Below are 18432 nucleotides of genomic sequence, written 5' to 3'. Positions count from 1 at the left end.
CAAGATGAGAAGTACAGTGTGTATGGTTAGTTATTCTGCCACTCTCTTGACATAGGTGCAATCAGGGTTAGCTCCTCTTGGGCCTGGGAGGGGGATGTGGAGCTGTGCACCAGTTGTGAGAGGTGGTTTCTCTCCCTGGATGTTTGGGGGTAACAGCGAAGCACTGTGGAGACTGTCTGTTGGTAGCCCGGCATCTGCGTCTCCACTAGGAATATAGCACCCAAGGAAACTTTCATTTGACGCATGGAAATTTCTCCCGGTCGGGTTTGTGAAAAGCGCTCAGAAGTTTGTGCATGGGGTATGCTTGCCACTCAGCATTTGAGACTAGTTACACGTTCTTTACTTAGCCAGGCGTAAGGATTGGGATTGCAGGGCAGAAATGGGCTGTGTCTGCCACCTGAGTATCGGGGCCACCCCAGAACATCTTGGTATCGTCTAATCAGGGGGCACATGATTTGCGGAGGGGGGTTATTAGAATCTCTAGGGCAGGCTGGGTACATGTGTGATTTGCCAAGGTACCAAATCCAGTCTATAATCTTATATGGGGGGAGGCGGCGCGGGGAGAGGAAACACGCTCCAACAGGCGGCAAACGCTAGAAATATGTTCTTGGTTGATAGGGAAGCACAGAAGACACTGAGATTTTAGCTGGAGTAACTCCCTCTTCCCCAAAGCCCATGGCTCCAGGGAGCCATCACAAGGTCTGGGGTCTTTCTAAGGTGGTGAAGGGTTGACCGAGAGAGTGGACCAAAGGCCTCCACAGGGCCATGGACTTGAGAGCCCTGGGCATATGGGCCAGACGTGGAAGGTGCTTAATGCAAGGATTTGTGGTTTTGGATCCTACCATGACCTGTCCCACCTTCCTCTCTTCTGGAGTTTGGAAGAAGAGGTGAGGGGGTCTCATGGTGCCTCTGTATTTACCATCTCACTCTCCGTGTGGATGCAAGTGCAGTGCGACCACGTGGCCCAGGCGGTGTGTGCTCATCCCCACCCGGGGCAGGACAGGGAGGTGCCGGCCACTCTGTGTGGGGGCCAGACCCCGGGAGGGTCTCACTCCTAGGAAGGTCTCCCCAGGTTCTCTCTCCTCAAAGGGCTTCGTCCTCCTCCAAACGTACACCAGCCCTGCTGCGCCCTGCCTCATATCCCCCATCCATTTTTCTCAGTTCTTGCTTTACCATACTGCACTTCTACTCCAGGAGAAAGGAGGCTGCTTCCCGGTACACCAGCACGTGCTGCCGTGATGGGGTGGAGGGAGAGGAGAAAGTACTTCCTGTCTAAGTCTTGATTATTCATTTTGCCCTGGGCAAAAGGCTTAGGTGAGCTCTTTGGTTGCACGTCAAACACACTGGATACAAAGAATCTGTCCTGGAGGCCAAGACAGAAAAGGAGACTGATGGTAGCAGCGAGGAATGCAGTAGAGGGCTTTCTGAAATGACACACAACCATTAGGAGGATGAACAAAGCCATGGCTCTGAGGTGGGTGGCTAGTCATCATCAAGTGAGGTCAGTGCAGTATCGAACCTAGAATCCTGGCCACCCTACCTCTCTTTGTTCCTTCTGAGACCCAGGCACTACATAAAGTGCAAGATTTAAGAGTGAAATCATAGAGATCTTGTAAGAGTCGTAGGAGCAGTAGTAACAGCAGCAGCAGGAGCAGTAATAGTAGCAGAAGTCGAGTAGCAACCATAGTACCTGTAGTAGTGTTAGTAATAGTAGCAGTAGTAGCAATAGTAGCAGTAGCGGTAGCAGTAGTAGTGATAGCGGCAGTAGTAGTAATAGTAGCGGTAGTAGTAGTAATAGTAGCAGAAGTCACAGTAGCAACCGTAGTACCTGTAGTAGTGTTAGTAATAGTAGCGGTAGTAGTGATAGCGGCAGAGGTAGTAATAGTAGCAGCAGCGGTAGTAGTAGTAGCAGAAGCAGAAGCAGAAGCAGCACTGGCAACAGTAGTAGCGGTAGCGACAGCAGCAACAGCACAGGAGCCAGCTTGCTTGGGTTCAAATTCCAGTAACTCTAGTTACTCACTGTTTATTATTATTTATTTGTCATTCTGTGCCTCAGTTTCCTTCTGTGTAAACTGGGGATTAGAACACTACCTACCCCTCAGAGTCATAATGAAAATTAAAGGGGAGAACATATAGAAAGCAGTTTGAACAAGGCTGAGCTATTAACAGTACCGCTCTGGAGGAGGGAGCCAGGTGTGTTCAGGGTTTCCACGGAAAGGCTGAACACGGCCTCGTTATTTTTTGTATGATGTAGTCCGCTCCCTTCTTGAGCATGCTCTTGGAAAGCCTCACGGTGGGTGGGAGAGCACTTCCCACCTGTCTAGCCCCTGATCACCGGCATCCAGCACCACTTACTGTCCGTATCAGTCACACAATCATCGCTGCCTTGTGTGGGAGAGGAGAGGCCTTGTCTTTGCGACCCGCTTAGCTCTTCAGACAAGACCCTGCTCGTTGGAGACTCTCGATAAGGACTGATGGGGTGGATCTGTTAAGAATGCAGGTCTTAACATAAGTTAAACTGTCTCTAGAAGCCTCTTTATAGATCCATAAATAAAATACGTTATTAAAGCAATCTATCTCCATTCATTGCATCTCCTTCCTTGTGCGGGCTATGAAGAGAGGCCAACGTGGATTTATTTACTCATCCTACCCAACCACCATTTGGGCAGATTCATCTCATTTACAAGCCATTCCCTTCACGTTTCCTCAGTAGCTATTACCACTTCTTTCTTTCTTAATGACAGTGTAGAAGGCAAACTAATTTCTACAGCCTCTACCTGTGAGATTGATGGAGAAGATTCTAACATGTTTAGCACAACCAACTGAAGGAAAAAAAAAACAAAACAGCATTGATGTCGTGGATTATTAACTTTGTCTTGATGAAATTAATGAAAATCCTTTTGGAAATGGAACCCTCAAGTCCATCTTTAGTTCCTCCCCCAGATGGCTGCTCTTGGGATGATAATTCTGGATTAGAAGTTTTCAAGCGGACCATCAAAAACAGGGAATTTTTACAGGATCATTCATCTCTCCACTTTTGTACTGAGCAGGCCTCAGAAGCTCCATCTTCTTCTATTAGGCCTGTGGTCAGGGCTTTCTGTGCTCCAGAACCAACCAGGCAGTTATAGCAAATGAGTTTGGTTCCTATTTAGTAAAGAGAACATCTTTTGGAAGAAAAGTACTTAAATAAGTGGCTTCTAGTGGCTCCAAAAGTATTGCCTTTGCCAGTGTGCAGTGCTGTTGTTTATTTTTCCCTACAAAGCACTGTCTTATTTGGGTGTTTCCGATTCTTGTTTTCTCGACAAGTTAGTTTAGGGCCTGTCTTACTCAGCTAGTAATAAAAGTGACAACCAGACCTTAAGGACCCCTGAGACTTTGCTCAGATTTCATGGGTAGACTTGGTCAGAGGTGCGTCTTTAGCATCCTTGGTCTCCAGAACTGCATTGCCTGGTGACTTCAGGGCTATAATTGACCTAACAGACACATTGTCACATTGTTACCCCATTTCTATTCAAATGTGTTTCCAAGGCGGGACAGGCGAATGAGAGAAGCTGTGTTGTCTGGTCACTGTGAAGCCTGATCCTTGAATTAGGCTGCAGGGGCTAATGTGGTATTATTATAAAATGCTCCCTCAGGTTGGAATTTCTCTTCTTTGTGCATTTTTAAATTGTGGAACGGCTTGATAGATGGAATCACTCCTTCCTCACTCAATCTATTAAAGCATTTCACCCCGACCCTTACATCCCTGTTTCTGTAAGTCTTTCTGGACTTCTCCCTAGCTTACAAGTTTTTTGTCAACCTGCCTGTAGAATTCTTTCCTCTGGAGCAACACTGAGCCTCCTCACATCAGAGCTACCTTGGACTTCATGTCATTTTCTCTGGTTTTCTTCACCCTAAAGACCCAGATGGAACATGTAGGGACCAGACTGGGGAAGCGTGAGCATCGATGCCTTTGTCAGGGCCAGTTGAACAGGTGGTCTGCTTGGGTGCAGCTGGTTGCAGTTCTGGCCGCCGGTGGCCATGTGTACAACTGGAGGCCAGAGAGCCTCGGGTATAGCAAATGTTCCTCCACAGCTCTCCCCCCTCCCCCCTCCTCGGATTCAACATGAGCAGATATCCCCATCCTCTTGGCCCTCTGCCACCATCGGCTCCCTCCTCAGGCCTGGCCGTGGCGCCCTCTCTCAGGACGGGTGGGCTGGCAGCAGGTTGGCAGAGAGCTCTCGCCTGGAGATGGATTTCTCAAGCTGTGACATCTGGGCGTCGGCTTGTCCTCCCAGCTGGACCCTCTGCCTGCTGCTTGTCTGACTTCGCTAGACGGCTAGAGCCTGTCTGAGGATCTGGTCAGAGGTCAGTTCCTGCTGTTTGCCTCTGTGAGGCCTCCCTGCACTTTGATTGATTAATTACTTCGCTTGATTAATGACGGAGGCAAGAGAAAACTGGGCTCTTTAGAAGCCTGGAGAAAATGCCCCCTTTCTTAATGAACACATTTCCCACAGTTTTAGCTGTGGTGTTGGGTGGATAATGGTCTGGTGGCGAGCTGCAGCTGGCTGGTGTGGCTGTGACCCTGGCCTGCCATTCATCTTCCTTTGCCTTCCAGGATGATTTGTACCTTGATAATGTGGATGCACAACAGTTCCCTGGGCCCCTGGAGTGCAAGGGAGGCAAGGCTGGAGCACCCTAATATGACTTGCCTCAATTCTCAGATTTACTGTGGAGAAATGTGCACAGAGCACTGGGAAGGCAGACAGCCAGTGACCTAGCAGGGCCGTCATCCTCCTGGGCCTCTCCCTTCCAGCCTGACAGGGGTGGGCATAGGTCTCAGGCCTCTGAGGTCCAGATAGGATTGTACAGGTCTCCTGAAGAGCTCAGCACATTTCACAGGGGGGCTTCTATTTGCATTACTCCTGGCCCTAATCCTGCCCCTAGGGACTCAGTAACGAAGTAAATCATCTGAGCTTCTGATGGGGCTGCCTCTACCCTACCCAGTACCGATCCAGATTGGAAATCAGTGTCTTCCTGGTTTCAACAAGACAACAAATCCAAGTGTCGGAGATGGTGTCACATACGGTGGAGGTAGAGGTGGGACTTTCGCATTGCAGCTGCACAAACAGCCTCGAAGTTTCGAAGTCTTCCCGGAGAAGACTTGTGTGCTTCTCCACAGCCCCACCCCGTCCACCCAGGGCCTCATCCTTTCTCCACATCTTGCTAGCTTCCCGTTCCCTATCCACCCTCTCTTTTCTCCCTCTGGGTCTTGACTCCAAAGTAAATTCTCCTCATTTTCTCATGAAGATCAATTTAACAATTTTACTGGTAGCCTTTGCTCCTGCTGACACAGGTATTTTCTTAAATAAAATATAGTTACTGATGTAATGGGGATTCTGGGTGTTAACTGTTCAAAAAAAGGTTATCTTCCCATCCTTGGTCCTCTGGCTTCATGTGATTGGTCTTTAATTATCCAGCAGCCAGGAATGTCTGCCTGGGTTTCTCAAGAGCTGAAACCCCAGTCAAGAGCTCACGGCTGAATTCTCTCTTCCGTTTCCTGCAGATGTGAGGACCTGCCTCTTTTTTTTTTCTTTTTCTTTTTTTTAACATCTTTATTGGAGTATACTTGCTTTACAATGGTGTGTTAATTTCTGCTTTATAACAAAGTCAGTCAGTTATACATATACATATATCCCCATATCTCTTCCCTCTTGCATCTCCCTCCCTCCCACCCTCTCTATCCCACCCCTCTAGGTGGTCACAAAGCACCGAGCTGATCTCCCTGTGCTATGCGGCTGCTTCCTACTAGCTATCTACCTTACGTGTGGTAGTGTATATATGTCCATGCCACTCTCTCACTTGGTCCCAGCTTACCCTTCCCCCTTCCCGTATCTTCAAGTCCATTCTCTAGTAGGTCTGTGTCTTTATTCCCGTCTTACCCCTAGGTTCTTCATGACCTTTTTTTTTTTTTCTTAGATTCCATATATATGTGTTAGCATACGGTATTTGTTTTTCTCTTTCTGACTTACTTCACTCTGTATGACAGACTCTAGGTCCATCCACCTAACTACAGATATCTCAATTTCGTTTCTTTTTATGGCTGAGTAATATTCCATTGTATATATGTGCCACATCTTCTTTATCCATTCATCCGATGATGGACACTTAGGTTGCTTCCATGTCCTGGCTATTGTAAATAGAGCTGCAGTGAACATTTTGGTACATGACTCTTTTTGAATTATGGTTTTCTCAGGGTATATGCCCAGTAGTGGGATTGCTGGGTCATATGGTAGATCTATTTTTAGTTTTTTAAGGAACCTCCATACTGTTCTCCATAATGGCTGTACCAATTCACATTCCCACCAGCAGTGCAAGAGTGTTCCCTTTTCTCCACACCCTCTCCAGCATTTATTGTTTCTAGACTTTTTGATGATGGCCATTCTGACCGGTGTGAGATGATATCTCATTGTAGTTTTGATTTGCATTTCTCTAATGATTAATGATGTTGAGCATTCTTTCATGTGTTTGTTGGCAGTCTGTATATCTTCTTTGGAGAAATGTCTATGTAGGTCTTCTGCCCATTTTTGGATTGGGTTGTTTGTTTTTTTGTTATTGAGCTGCATGAGCTGCTTGTAAATCTTGGACATTAATCCTTTGTCAGTTGCTTCATTTGCAAAAACTTTCTCCCATTCTGAGGGTTGTCTTTTGGTCTTGTTTATGGTTTCCTTTGCTGTGCAAAAGCTTTGAAGTTTCATTAGGTCCCATTTGTTTATTTTTGTTTTTATTTCCTTTTCTCTAGGAGGTGGGTCAAAAAGGATCTTGCTGTGATTGATGTCATAGAGTGTTCTGCCTATGTTTTCCCCTAAGAGTTTGATAGTTTCTGGCCTTACATTTAGGTCTTTAATCCATTTTGAGTTTATTTTTGTATATGGTGTTAGCGAGTGTTCTAATTTCATACCTTTACATGTAACTGTCCAGTTTTCCCAGCACCACTTACTGAAGAGGCTGTCTTTTCTCCACTGTACGTTCTTGTCTCCTTTATCTAAGATAAGGTGACCATATGTGCGTGGGTTTATCTCTGGGCTTTCTATCCTGTTCCCTTAATCTATATTTCTGTTTTTGTGCCAGTACCAGACTGTCTTGATTACTGTAGCTTTGTAGTATAGTCTGAAGTCAGGGAGCCTGATTCCTCCAGCTCCGTTTTTCATTCTCAAGATTGCTTTGGCTATTCGGGGTCTTTTGTGTTTCCATACAAATTGTGAAATTTTTTGTTCTAGTTCTGTGAAAAATGCCAGTGGTAGTTTGGTAGGGATTGCATTGAATCTGTAGATTGCTTTGGGTAGTAGAGTCATTTTCACAATGTTGATTCTTCCAATCCAAGAACATGGTATATCTCTCCATCTATTTCTATCATCTTTAATTTATTTCATCAGTCCGTCTTATAATTTTCTGCATACAGGTCTTTTGTCTCCTTAGGTAGGTTCATTCCTAGATATTTTATTCTTTTTTGTTGCAATGGTAAATGGGAGTGTTTTCTTAATTTCACTTTCAGATTTTTCATCATTGGTGTATAGGAATGCCAGAGATTTCTGTGCATTAATTTTGTATCCTGCTACTTTACCAGATTCATTGATTAGCTCTAGTAGTTTTCTGGTAGCATCTTTAGGATTCTCTATGTATAGTATCATGTCATCTGCAAACAGTGACAGCTTTACTTCTTCTTTTCCGATTTGGATTCCTTTTATTTCTTTTTCTTCTCTGATTGCTGTGGCTAAAACTCCAAAACTATGTTGAGTAATAGTGGTGAGAGTGGGCAACCTTGTCTTGTTCCCGATCTTAGTGGAAATGGTTTCAGTTTTTCACCATTGAGGACGATGTTGGCTGTGGGTTTGTCATATATGGCCTTTATTATGTTGAGCAAAGTTCCCTCTGTGCCTACTTTCTGCAGGGTTTTTATCATAAATGGGTGTTGAATTTTGTCAAACGCTTTCTCTGCTTCTATTGAGATGATCATATGGTTTTTCTCCTTCAATTTGTTAATATGGTGTATCATGTTGATTGATTTGCGTATATTGAAGAATCTTTGCATTCCTGGAATAAACCCCACTTGATCATGGTGTATGATCCTTTTAATGTGCTGTTGGATTCTGTTTGCTAGTATTTTGTTGAGGATTTTTGCATCTATGTTCATCAGTGATATTGGCCTGTAGTTTTCTTTCTTTGTGACATCTTTGTCTGGTTTTGGTATCACGGTGATGGTGGCCTCATACAATGAGTTTGGGAGTGTTCCTCCCTCTGCTATATTTTGGAAGAGTTTGAGAAGGATAGGTGTTAGCTGTTCTCTAAATGTTTGATAGAATTCGCCTGTGAAGCCGTCTGGTCCTGGGCTTTTGTTTGTTGGAAGTTTTTTTTTTTTTTTGTGGTACGTGGTCCTCTCACTGCTGTGGCCTCTCCCGTTGCGGAGCACAGGCTTTGGACACACAGGCTCGGTGGCCATGGCTCACAGGCCTAGCTGCTCCGTGACATGTGGGATCTTCCCGGACTGGGGCACGAACCCGTGTCCCCTGCATCGGCAGGCGGACTCTCCACCACTCTGCCACCGGGGAAGCCTTGTTGGAAGATTTTTAATCACAGTTTCAATTTTAGTGCCTGTGATTGGTCTGTTCATATTTTCTATTTCTTCCTGGTTCAGTCTTGGCAAGTTGTGCATTTCTAAGAATTTGTCCATTTCTTCCAGGTTGTCCATTTCGTTGGCATAGAGTTGCTTGTAGTACTCTCTCATGATCCTTTGTATTTCTGCAGTCAGTTGTTACTTCTCCTTTTTCATTTCTAATTCTATTGATATGAGTCTTCTCCCTTTTTTTCTTGATGAGTCTGGCTAATGGTTTATCATTTTGTTTATCTTTTCAAAGAACCAGCTTTTAGTTTTATTGATCTTTGCTATCATTTCTTTCATTTCTTTTTCATTTATTTCTGGTCTGATCTTAATGATTTCCGAAGCCCGAGCCTCAGCTCCCAGCCCCTGCCCACCCTGGCTGGTGAGCAGACAAGCCTCTCAGGCTGGTGAGTGCTGGTCAGCACTGATCCTCTGTGTGGGAATCTCTGCACTTTGCCCTCCGCACCCCTGTTGCTGCGCTCTCCTGCGCGGCTCCGAAGCTTCCCCCCTCCGCCACCCGCAGTCTCCGCCTGCGAAGGGGCTTCCTAGTGTGTGGAAACCTTGCCTCCTTCACAGCTCCCTCCCACTGGTGCAGGTCCCATCCCTATCCTTTTGTCTTTTTTCTTTTGCCCTACCCAGGTACATGGGGAGTTTCTTGCCTTTTGAGAGGTCTGACGTCTTCTGCTAGCGTTCAGTGGGTGTTCTATAGGAGCAGTTCCACGTGTAGATGTACTTACGATGTATCTGTGGGGAGGAAGGTGATCTCTGCGTCTTACTCTTCCGCCATCTTCCTCAACTCCCAAGGATCTGCCTCTTATTTAGGTATTGACTTTGGAAATGCAAGCCTTGCCAGGATGCCCCCATCTCGTGGGAGCACATAACCCAGATTCTGACTACAGATGGACAGTTCCACATGGAATATACCCATGTGGAGGTCCTGTGTCCTTTCTCAGGGTGGCTTCTGTCCTCCATCACTCCTATTCTAAGAGGCATCCTCTTCCCAAACACTTTGACGTCTGTTTACATCGGTGTTTTTTCCTAAGAGCAGATTTAAAACTATTCATTCAACATCCATTAATTCCACAAACATCCCTTAAGCACTTATTATGGGCCAGTTCCTATGTTAGACATTTCACAAATGTTGTCTCTCCGAATTCTCACAAACTCCAAATAAATTGAGAATTTTAATCTCCATTTAGTAGCACGTTCCAGTTATGGAGAATGGCATATGCAAAGGCCAAGAAGCCAAGGAGAGCAGGGGCTGAATTCAGTGTCTGAGGCAAGGGGTGAGAGGCAAGAAGTGTTTGGAAATCAATCATCAAGGAGGGCAGCTGCAGGGCACCGAGGCTTGGGGTGCAGCCCTTGGAGATGTGACAGGGCAGGATGTGCATCTGAGAACAACAGCTCGGTGCAGGGTGGAATTGGAGGGCCTGGGCTGGGAGACGAGGTAACCAGGGGTTACCATCTCCCCAGGGAGAAATGAGGGCACCTGAACTATGTGGTGGCCATGGGAAGTTACCATGTAGAGAGGATTTAGGAAGCTTTCCCAGGGGTGAAACCCCTAAGCCTGGGCAGGGGACGGGCAGCCGGTGACAGTGTGCAGGGCATGGCACCTCCCACAGGTACTGGGCTGTAGTTGCCCCTAGTCACATCCTGACTGCCTTCTCCTCTCCCCTGTACACCTGGGTAGTCTTGCTGCAGGACTGGCTGTGCCCCAGGCTCCCGTGGCTGAGCCAGCCCTGCAGTGCAAATGTCAGGCCTTTGAAATGGGCCAGGCCACTTCCCTTTCAGGAACCTGGGTCAGGGTATTGTAGAGGCCCTCACTCTGGGCCTTCCTATATTGGCAGCTTTTATAGAACACCCCGGGAGCAGAGAAGTGGCCTTTTCCTCAAAGGGCAGCTCTGCAACACTTCAGAACATGTAGACCTGAAAGGCCCGGATCAGGCCCAGGGGGCTATGGCAGTCGTGACCTTGCTGCCGGGCCAGGAGGAAGCCAGGGACATGCGCCCAGGTGAGCAGATTTCAGGCAGTGCTGGGGATGTGAGACTCGGGGCTGATCCTTGCTCAGTCTTTTGACCCAGAAGCTACAGAAGCTAGATATGACCCCTGCTTGCCCTTGAAAAGCTTTCGGACCAAGGGGCATTGGAGGAGAGGGTGAGTGGTGGTGGAGGATAGAAACTGCTTTTCACGACCCACGCTGGGCCCCAGCTGCCAGCAATACCCCTGGACAATCTCTCAGCTCATCCACATTGAAGTCAGGAGCCTGCTTGGGTCCTTCATTTCCCTTTCCATTCCTTTCTGTCCCTGTTACCCCCAAAACAGAAATGCATGCAAAGAGCTCAGGATGGTACTAGGCACCCAGGGTTATCACCACCTGCATTTCACAGGGAGGGTAAGTCAGGGCTGCCCCTCTGCACCTCTCCAGGGCCGCTAATCGCACTGTATTTTATTGTCATCAAGTTAAGGCTAGAGTTTTAAATGACTTGTTCAACATCACCTCGCAAGTAAGTTGAAGAGGAGATTCAGTTCACCCATACAGTGAGCATTTATCAAGCATATGCTATATCCATGTGCTGCTGTCCACTCTGGGGGTTCAGCAGTGAGTGGAGCTGGCCCAGGTTGTGATGAATCCAAAGCTCTTGCTCATCCTCCCAGGGCCCCCGCTAAGCTCCCCACATAGTAGAGTAAGAGTTGTACTGTATGACAGCAAAAGGGGACCCCAGCATGCATCTCTAGGGTGGCTATAACTGAACCAGCTGGGCCCCTTGCAGCTGTGTACCCACTTAGAATGGAGGCCACAGGCTCCCAGGAAAGCCTCTGCCAGCTCTGGCTCTTGTCTGCCTCTGACTTTACTCCATCTGGCATCTCTGACCTGGTCCCAGGTCTTTTGCTGTGCATCTGCATCTTTCCTCTGCCACGCCCTTGGCCTCAACACTTGGCCTCTCTTTAGCTTCTCAAGTCTGCTCTTACCCGAAATGCTTTTTACAGTCTTTTGTCACTTCAGTGCTGCAGTGTTCCTAGGCCAGCCAGAGCCCAGGGCTTCTGCCAGCAGAGGGATGAAGTGACAGTGTCTGCTCTGCTTGTGTGTCTTTTGCTAGTGAACTCTGTGCTGGACCTCATCTGAGATGTGAGGGAGAGAGGCATGGACTCTTTCAGGCCAGGGCCCCTTCTCTGACCCTGTGACCTGTAGCTCCAGCTCGGGCTGTTTGCCCCTCAAGACCAGCAGTGAGTGAGGGTCCATGCAGCTGAGAGCCTCTGTCCTTCTACACTTCTCTTGCCTCAGGGACCTGGCTTGACCAAGCCGGGACACTGGGACACTGGTCTTCACCCACCCACCATGAGGAAAGGCTTTTCTTATGTTTGTCAGGACCTGGAAGGAGCCCCAAGCAGAGGCTGCCTTTTTACTCTATGTCCTTGATCTTTTCCCCTAAAAGTCCCTTCTCTGGACAACCAGACTGTGAGGGTAGCATCCCTCCCTTTGTATACCCACCAGTGGACCTGGCAAGTCACCTAAGTGAGGATGCTGAGGTTGGTAGAGCCACACATCAGTACTGGAGTGTTAGCTTCTGCCAAGGCAGGGAGAAGTATTGAGACGGCACCTTACAAGAGGAGGGGCAGGAGTGAGTGGAGAGATGGAAACAACTCCAAGTTGACTCAAGAAGGCTCAAGCAGACATTCTGAGCAAGCTATAAATGAGAAACAGATTTTTGTTTGAACAGAGGAGGTACCCTCTCAAGTCAAAGTTGGAAGCAGAAAATCTCTTTTTCGTGCTATTTTGTACATTTTCTCTTTTTGTGAACCAAGATCAATGTGTACATTCTTAGCAGAGATCCATCCACCCATCCACCCATCCACCCATCCATCCATCCATCCATCCATCCATCCATCCATCCATCCATCCACCCATCCACCCATCCACCCATCCACCCATCCACCCATCCACCCGTCCATTCATCCATCCATCCACCCACCCATCCATCCACCCACCCATCCACCCATCTTCCCCACTCACCCCCACATACCTATCCATCCAGACTCATCCACCCATCCACCATGTATCCATCCATCAAACATGCATTAAGCACCAACCGTGTGTCTTGGTTGGTGCTGAGTTCTAGAGATAGTGAAAATATATAGACCTGGAAAAGAGCATTGCTCAAACCTGTTCTTCCTTTGGCCTTTCTGAGTCACATCCTGTCTTTTCCTCTTCATGACAGGCCTTTCTGCATTTATACATTTGTATCATATGAATCACTTATGTAATTAAGTACTTTAATTTATTGTGACTAGAAGTGCTGGAGGGAAAAAAGGAAATTCCACTGGGCGCTAGTCTGGGCCACTTCAGGGGAGGTGTTGCCCCATGTGTGTGTGTGAATGCCCGTATAGGCGGGGATGTGGGTCAAAGAGTCCCAGCTGGTTGAATAGCATTGGCTGTGAGTGGTTGGCCAGGAGATCCACAAACGTCTTGAGAAGAGAAATCTTCACATCATCAAGGACTCTCAGCTCTGAGTTATCCTTTTGGAAGAAATAAAATAAAAAATAAGACCAAGCCAACTCTAAGTGGCTTACATCCTCTTAGAACACCTCCATTATTGGTTTGTATTTCAGAGGGGAGGTACACATATCAGAAATAATTTTGTAGTGGTAGAGGCTCCTGAGAGCTGGGGCTGACAAGAGCAAGGAGTGGGTTTGTCTTTCTCATCAAGACAATGACCCCCCAGGGTTCAAGGAGCGGGAGACAGTGTTCTGTCCTGTCTGTTCCCTGCAGGACAGGGGGTGAATTCCCGGTGGTGGGAGTGATTTCTCTCTGCTGTCAGGTAAGCACCTGTGTAGTGCAGGACCTTGAAAAAGGTCACTAGGCACTGACATGCCTGCTTCTCTGTGGCCTGAGGACCTTGTTTAAATCAGCAGTGGTCGGTCACGCCAGGCATGCTCCTGTCCATCTTCCACCTACCAAATGGAGAGGCGTCAGGCATGCAGGCCTTAGTGACATACATCCCTGTGCCCACTGCAAGGACACCAGTTGAGGGTGGATAGGACAGGGCTGTGCAGGAATGGTCAAGCACAGGGACATCCATGGAGGAGGAGGTCAGCTCTGCTCAGACATGTCACGGCAGAGATGACCCCCGGAGGTTAGCATGAGTTGGGGAAAGGGCACGATGGAGCAGGTGTGTGTGATGCCCTGGACCAGCTCCGGGCCACCTCTAATTTCAGTTGCAGAGGACAGTTCCCAACACCCAAGTTCCTGTCTGGGCCTCTGCTTTGGGGGTAACCCATCTAAGACTTGTGAGGAAGGGAATTGTAGGCTGAGAACAAGATATGGTGGTGTTGAGAGTGTGAGGGGCATACTGGGGAGCAGTGGGAGGCGGCTGGAATTCTTCCCACAGCCCAAGGATCCTATTTGATCTTCCCAGGAGTCCTGTGAGGCCAACGTATTGTCCTATGTATATCTGGCAATTTTGTTTTTCTGAAATATTTTTAGCAGACACCTTGCTGCTGAGGTGTGCAGAGAATCATCCCCTTGACCCACTTTGGCTAATGGTTGTTTGTGCAACAGTTACCCATGAGGGGTCACAGACCTGACCGAGGGTGGGTGTTACTTCCCCCCGCCACTTCATGCTCCGTGACAACCCCTTGGAGGAGCGGGGTGGGGTGCGGTGGTGGTAACCTCGGGAAGCAGGGCTGTCCTCCTCCCCACCAAGGGCTCTTGTGACCGCTGGAGTCCAGGCTCACGCCCATCCGGGTCTTAATCACGGTCATGAGGGTGGCCCAGACCTGTCCCACCCCTGCATCTCACCACTGTGGTGCCGCTCTTCTCACTGTTACTACAAACTTTCCCTTACTACCGTGCTCTCGAGAGTTCTGAGAGGGACTATGTTTCCTCTAAGATCCAGCTCTACTGTGGACAGCTAAGCAAAGGAGTAATTCTCAGGGGCTCATGGTTGCAAATTCCAAATGCGTCCCCTAGCCAGCAGTGATGTCACTGTAGCGCAGGCTCCATGGCCTCCAGAATCTCACACAAGCTGCCGGTGTCACTCAGGCCACCATCTACCCTAGGCCTGTCCAGGGACCAGAGTGGTCTTTCTAAGGCACAGATCTGATTTCAGGCACAGATCCTAAAGCCACCTATGTTGTTCTTCTTTAGCATGGCCCACAAGGTCATGATCCCTGCCTCCGTACTGTCCCCTTGATGCAGACATCTTGAACTGCTTTCAGTCCCTCTAACCCAGGGGTCAGCCAGCTGTGGCCCACTGTCTATTTTCTAAATGAACTTTTCTTAGCATATCCTCTGTGTCTGTACCATTTGGAACAGCTTTCCTGCTAGAACAGCATGGTTGAGCAGTTGCGAAAGAGACTGATAAGGCCCACAAAGTCTAAAATCTTTACTATCTCGTCCTTTGCCGAAAATGCTGGTGGAACCTGCTCTCTCTGGCCCAGCTTCTTTGCACCTTCATGCCTCTTCAAATGTGGTGCCTTCCCTACAATGCTGCCCACCCTTTATCCTAATCCTTCTAGACTGAGCTTTGTGCCCATCCTTCCCTCCATCCTTTGTTACCTGAGTGTGATGCCCCCTCCAGTCTTACATAGAGCTGTGTCCAAGCCTCAGTCACGGCTCTGATCGCACTGGTTCTGTTGATGTACAGATCCACCTCCCACTCTAGTTCCTGAAGCAGGGCCAGGTCTGATTCTACTCAGGACTCCAGCACCTGGCTGGGTGCTTGGATGACCAACTGGAAGCCGAAAGATCATGGCCTAGGTATTGGGCCCCACTTCTCAGTGTTAGCATCGTGGGTCACTCTAGTCCTCTACTGGTTTCTCCCTGTCCCTGGAAATGCACCAATGGAAAGGGTTTCACCATCTTTGTCTTTGCAGATCTCTAACCTCTACCTATACGACAGTGTCCTGATGTTGGCCAACGCCTTCCACAGGAAGCTGGAGGATCGGAAGTGGCACAGCATGGCAAGCCTCAACTGCATCCGCAAGTCCACCAAGCCATGGAATGGAGGGAGGTCCATGCTGGACACGATCAAAAAGGTGTGTGCAAGGGGCACCCTCCAGGCCAAGGCCAAAGACAAGCCCCTTCTCACACCCCCACTCTCTTCCCGCTCCAGGAGGCTGAGCTCTTTCTGTGGTCACCCAGCCAGGCCCCTTCCAGGCCTCTCCACTTGCCACTCTTCCTGTTCCGGCATTTGAGGGCTGGTGAGCTGGGGTTCATGGATACGTGTTACTATTATCTTCATTTTATATAAGGAGATTAGTATCGGAGAGGTTATGTAACGTGCCCAGGATCACAAGTAAGTAAAAAAATGGAGGCAACCAGCTTGCTCATGCCTGCCAGATACCCCACTCTGCAGGCTGCCACTGCCCCCAGGAGAGTTTGTCTCAGTTGGCAGGGCATGTGCTACTCAGCAGGACCTCACGTTGTGTGTGTGTGTGCATGTGTGTGTGCATCCCTGTGCATACATCGGCATACCCACGACTTGGTGGATTTCGTGTCACACCTTAGCATGTAGGACATCATGTGTCCTATATGCTTAGGTGTGACAGTAAATCCATCAAAAGACTGGATCTGAAGTGAACTGGGTAATCCACAGAAGTGTTAGAGTGAATTGGCTTTGAGAGGCTTCAAAAAGACATTTAGGGAAATCTATAGTGCCGGGAGTCTTAGTCACAGTAAATTCTGCATGGTTTCCATAGCAGTGAATGGAGTCTGATGTTGGTTTGAATCTGCTGCAGCCCAAGCCCGAGCGGGGGCCTCTTTGGGGCCAGCTCATTCTCTGGGACTCTCCCCACTTACGGTCTGTGGGAGATCAAAGCTGGCTGTGATCCCCCACCCCAGGCTTGAAGAAAGAAAAGGGCTCAGCACAGGCTCACTCAGCCCCTCTGCCACCTGCTACTCCAGAGGCCGCAGGGCGACCAGAGAGAGGCGCAGGGCTGGCACGCCCCTACATCCGGTGTGTGCCAGACACCAGGCTTTGTACACATTTTCTCCTTCGGCCCTTGCAGGCTCTGTGATGTGGGTCTAATGAACTCCAGGCCGAAGCTGGGAGATGGGAGATGACTTGCCCAAGGTGGCAAAGCCAGACTTGAGCTGGGTTTTAGCCTCCAATGCTCACGCTCGCTGCCCTGCCACTTCCCGCCACCTGTGTGAGATGGCTCTCGCTGACCTTGGCCTTCCCTCTTGGCTCAGGCTAAGGTGAGCCCCGAGAGAAGGTTGCAGTGAAAGACTGTAAGCTCCAGGAGGGTGGGGACAAAAGCCGCCCCTCTCTAATCTCAGGGCTGGCACGGTGTGTGGCATAAAGCAGATGCTCTGATTATATCAACGGCATGAATGATGGGGACAAGCCTAGGAACTTCCCTTGTGAGCAAGGGCCTGGGAAATGTTGAGCCTGCTCCGAGGCCCCAGGACCGCCAGCGCCTCTTGCCTTACTACAGTGCATCCATGGTTTCCCAGAGGTTGGCGACCACTTCCTTTCTCTTCCTTGCCTTTGGAGTTCCATCCCCTACCCGTCCACTTTTGCCCTACCCTCTCATGGTTTTTCCTTCTCTCTCGCAGGGCCACATCACTGGTCTCACAGGGGTGATGGAGTTTCGGGAAGACAGCTCGAACCCCTACGTGCAGTTTGAAATCCTGGGCACGACCTACAGTGAGACCTTTGGCAAAGACATGCGGAAGGTAAGCCTTGGGGCGCTCACCTCCTGCTTTTCCTACCGCCGCGCGCTGGGCCTGTGCCCCAAGCAGGTGTTAACCGGCACGAAAGTCCCCTCTCCAGTCTTTACAGGTGCTGCTGCTGATGCTGGTGTCCGTGGGACATGGTGGGGAGGAGGCTCCAAGGGGTTTCGGACAGAAAGTGCCACTCATTCAGCTCTGAGTACAGCAGGGGCGTCTGGTGCCCGTGGGTCCTGCTGCTTGGGCCTGGAGGACCAGCCTTGTGGTCCTGGACAAGGCCAGCAAAAGGGGTGATGTGTTTTCCTGGAGTTGCTGAAATCAGCCCAACGTCGGGGACAGGTGTGACTGTTACTAAGGCAGGAGGCAGAGGTTACGGCCAGAGAGTGTCCCCGATCCAAGAGGGAGGCAAAGCCATGGCCAGAAAATGAGCTCCGCGGAGCGTGAGAAGCAGGCAGTGCAGGCGTCCACTGGAGACACAAGTGAGAGACAGGTGAGCCGCAGAGTTCAGGGGGGGCTTCGACTTGCTTTTATTTGTTGCTGATGCAAGTGGCAGGCCTGGGGACTCTTTTCAGTGATACTTTGTCTCTTCCTCCCCCACCCCATGGTGTGGGGGGGCATTCAGAATTGAGGTCTGGCGAGGTGGCCTTTACGCAGAGTTGGAACTCCCCAAGTTGAAGGGGAGGCCTGTGAACTCAAGAGTCGAATAAGGTGTTAGGACCAAGAGGTCAGTGTGGCAAGCAAGGGGATGGAGCAGTACCCAGCAAGGGACCTCAGATGCGGTGCTTGTGAGCCAGTGTGGAGCCAATAGCGGGTGTGCAGGTAAGGGCAGTTGCTGGCTCTCCAGGGATGCTCTCCCACAAGTGGCCTCTGCACAGGAAGACCACCACGTGCTTGTTGGAGCCAGAGATGGGAGCACCCATGATGTAAAGGGGCCACAGGGCTCCGCCTAATCGGGAAAGCACTAAAGCATGAGCTGGTTGCATAGACTCAGGCAGAGGCTCCTGCAGTCACACACACACACATTTCTATACATCTGAGGGGGAGACATCTCTACTAATGATAGTGCCCTGGAGATGAAGGGCATGGTGAGTTCTCAGCAGGTGGGATAAGCCTCTAATAGAGA

At 49.2% G+C, this 18432-nt stretch overlaps 1 protein-coding gene across 1 annotated transcript in view; it reads left to right on the top strand.

Moving 5' to 3' along the window:
* LOC111168743 (glutamate receptor ionotropic, delta-1) overlaps positions 1-18432 on the top strand; it is a 177730-nt gene that overhangs the window by 1395 nt on the left and 157903 nt on the right. The window contains exons 3-4 of the mRNA XM_089897788.1: positions 15512-15673; positions 17196-17315. Coding sequence (XP_089753914.1) covers positions 15512-15673; positions 17196-17315 — 282 coding nt within the window. The remainder of the gene's footprint in view (positions 1-15511; positions 15674-17195; positions 17316-18432) is intronic.

The sequence above is a fragment of the Delphinapterus leucas genome, chromosome 16 (genome assembly GCF_059928025.1).
Source record: "Delphinapterus leucas isolate spDelLeu-1000000601 "Yukka" chromosome 16, BTC_Dleu_Yukka2, whole genome shotgun sequence".
NCBI lineage: Eukaryota > Metazoa > Chordata > Mammalia > Artiodactyla > Monodontidae > Delphinapterus > Delphinapterus leucas.
This window is presented reverse-complemented; position numbering and strand designations above follow the sequence as displayed.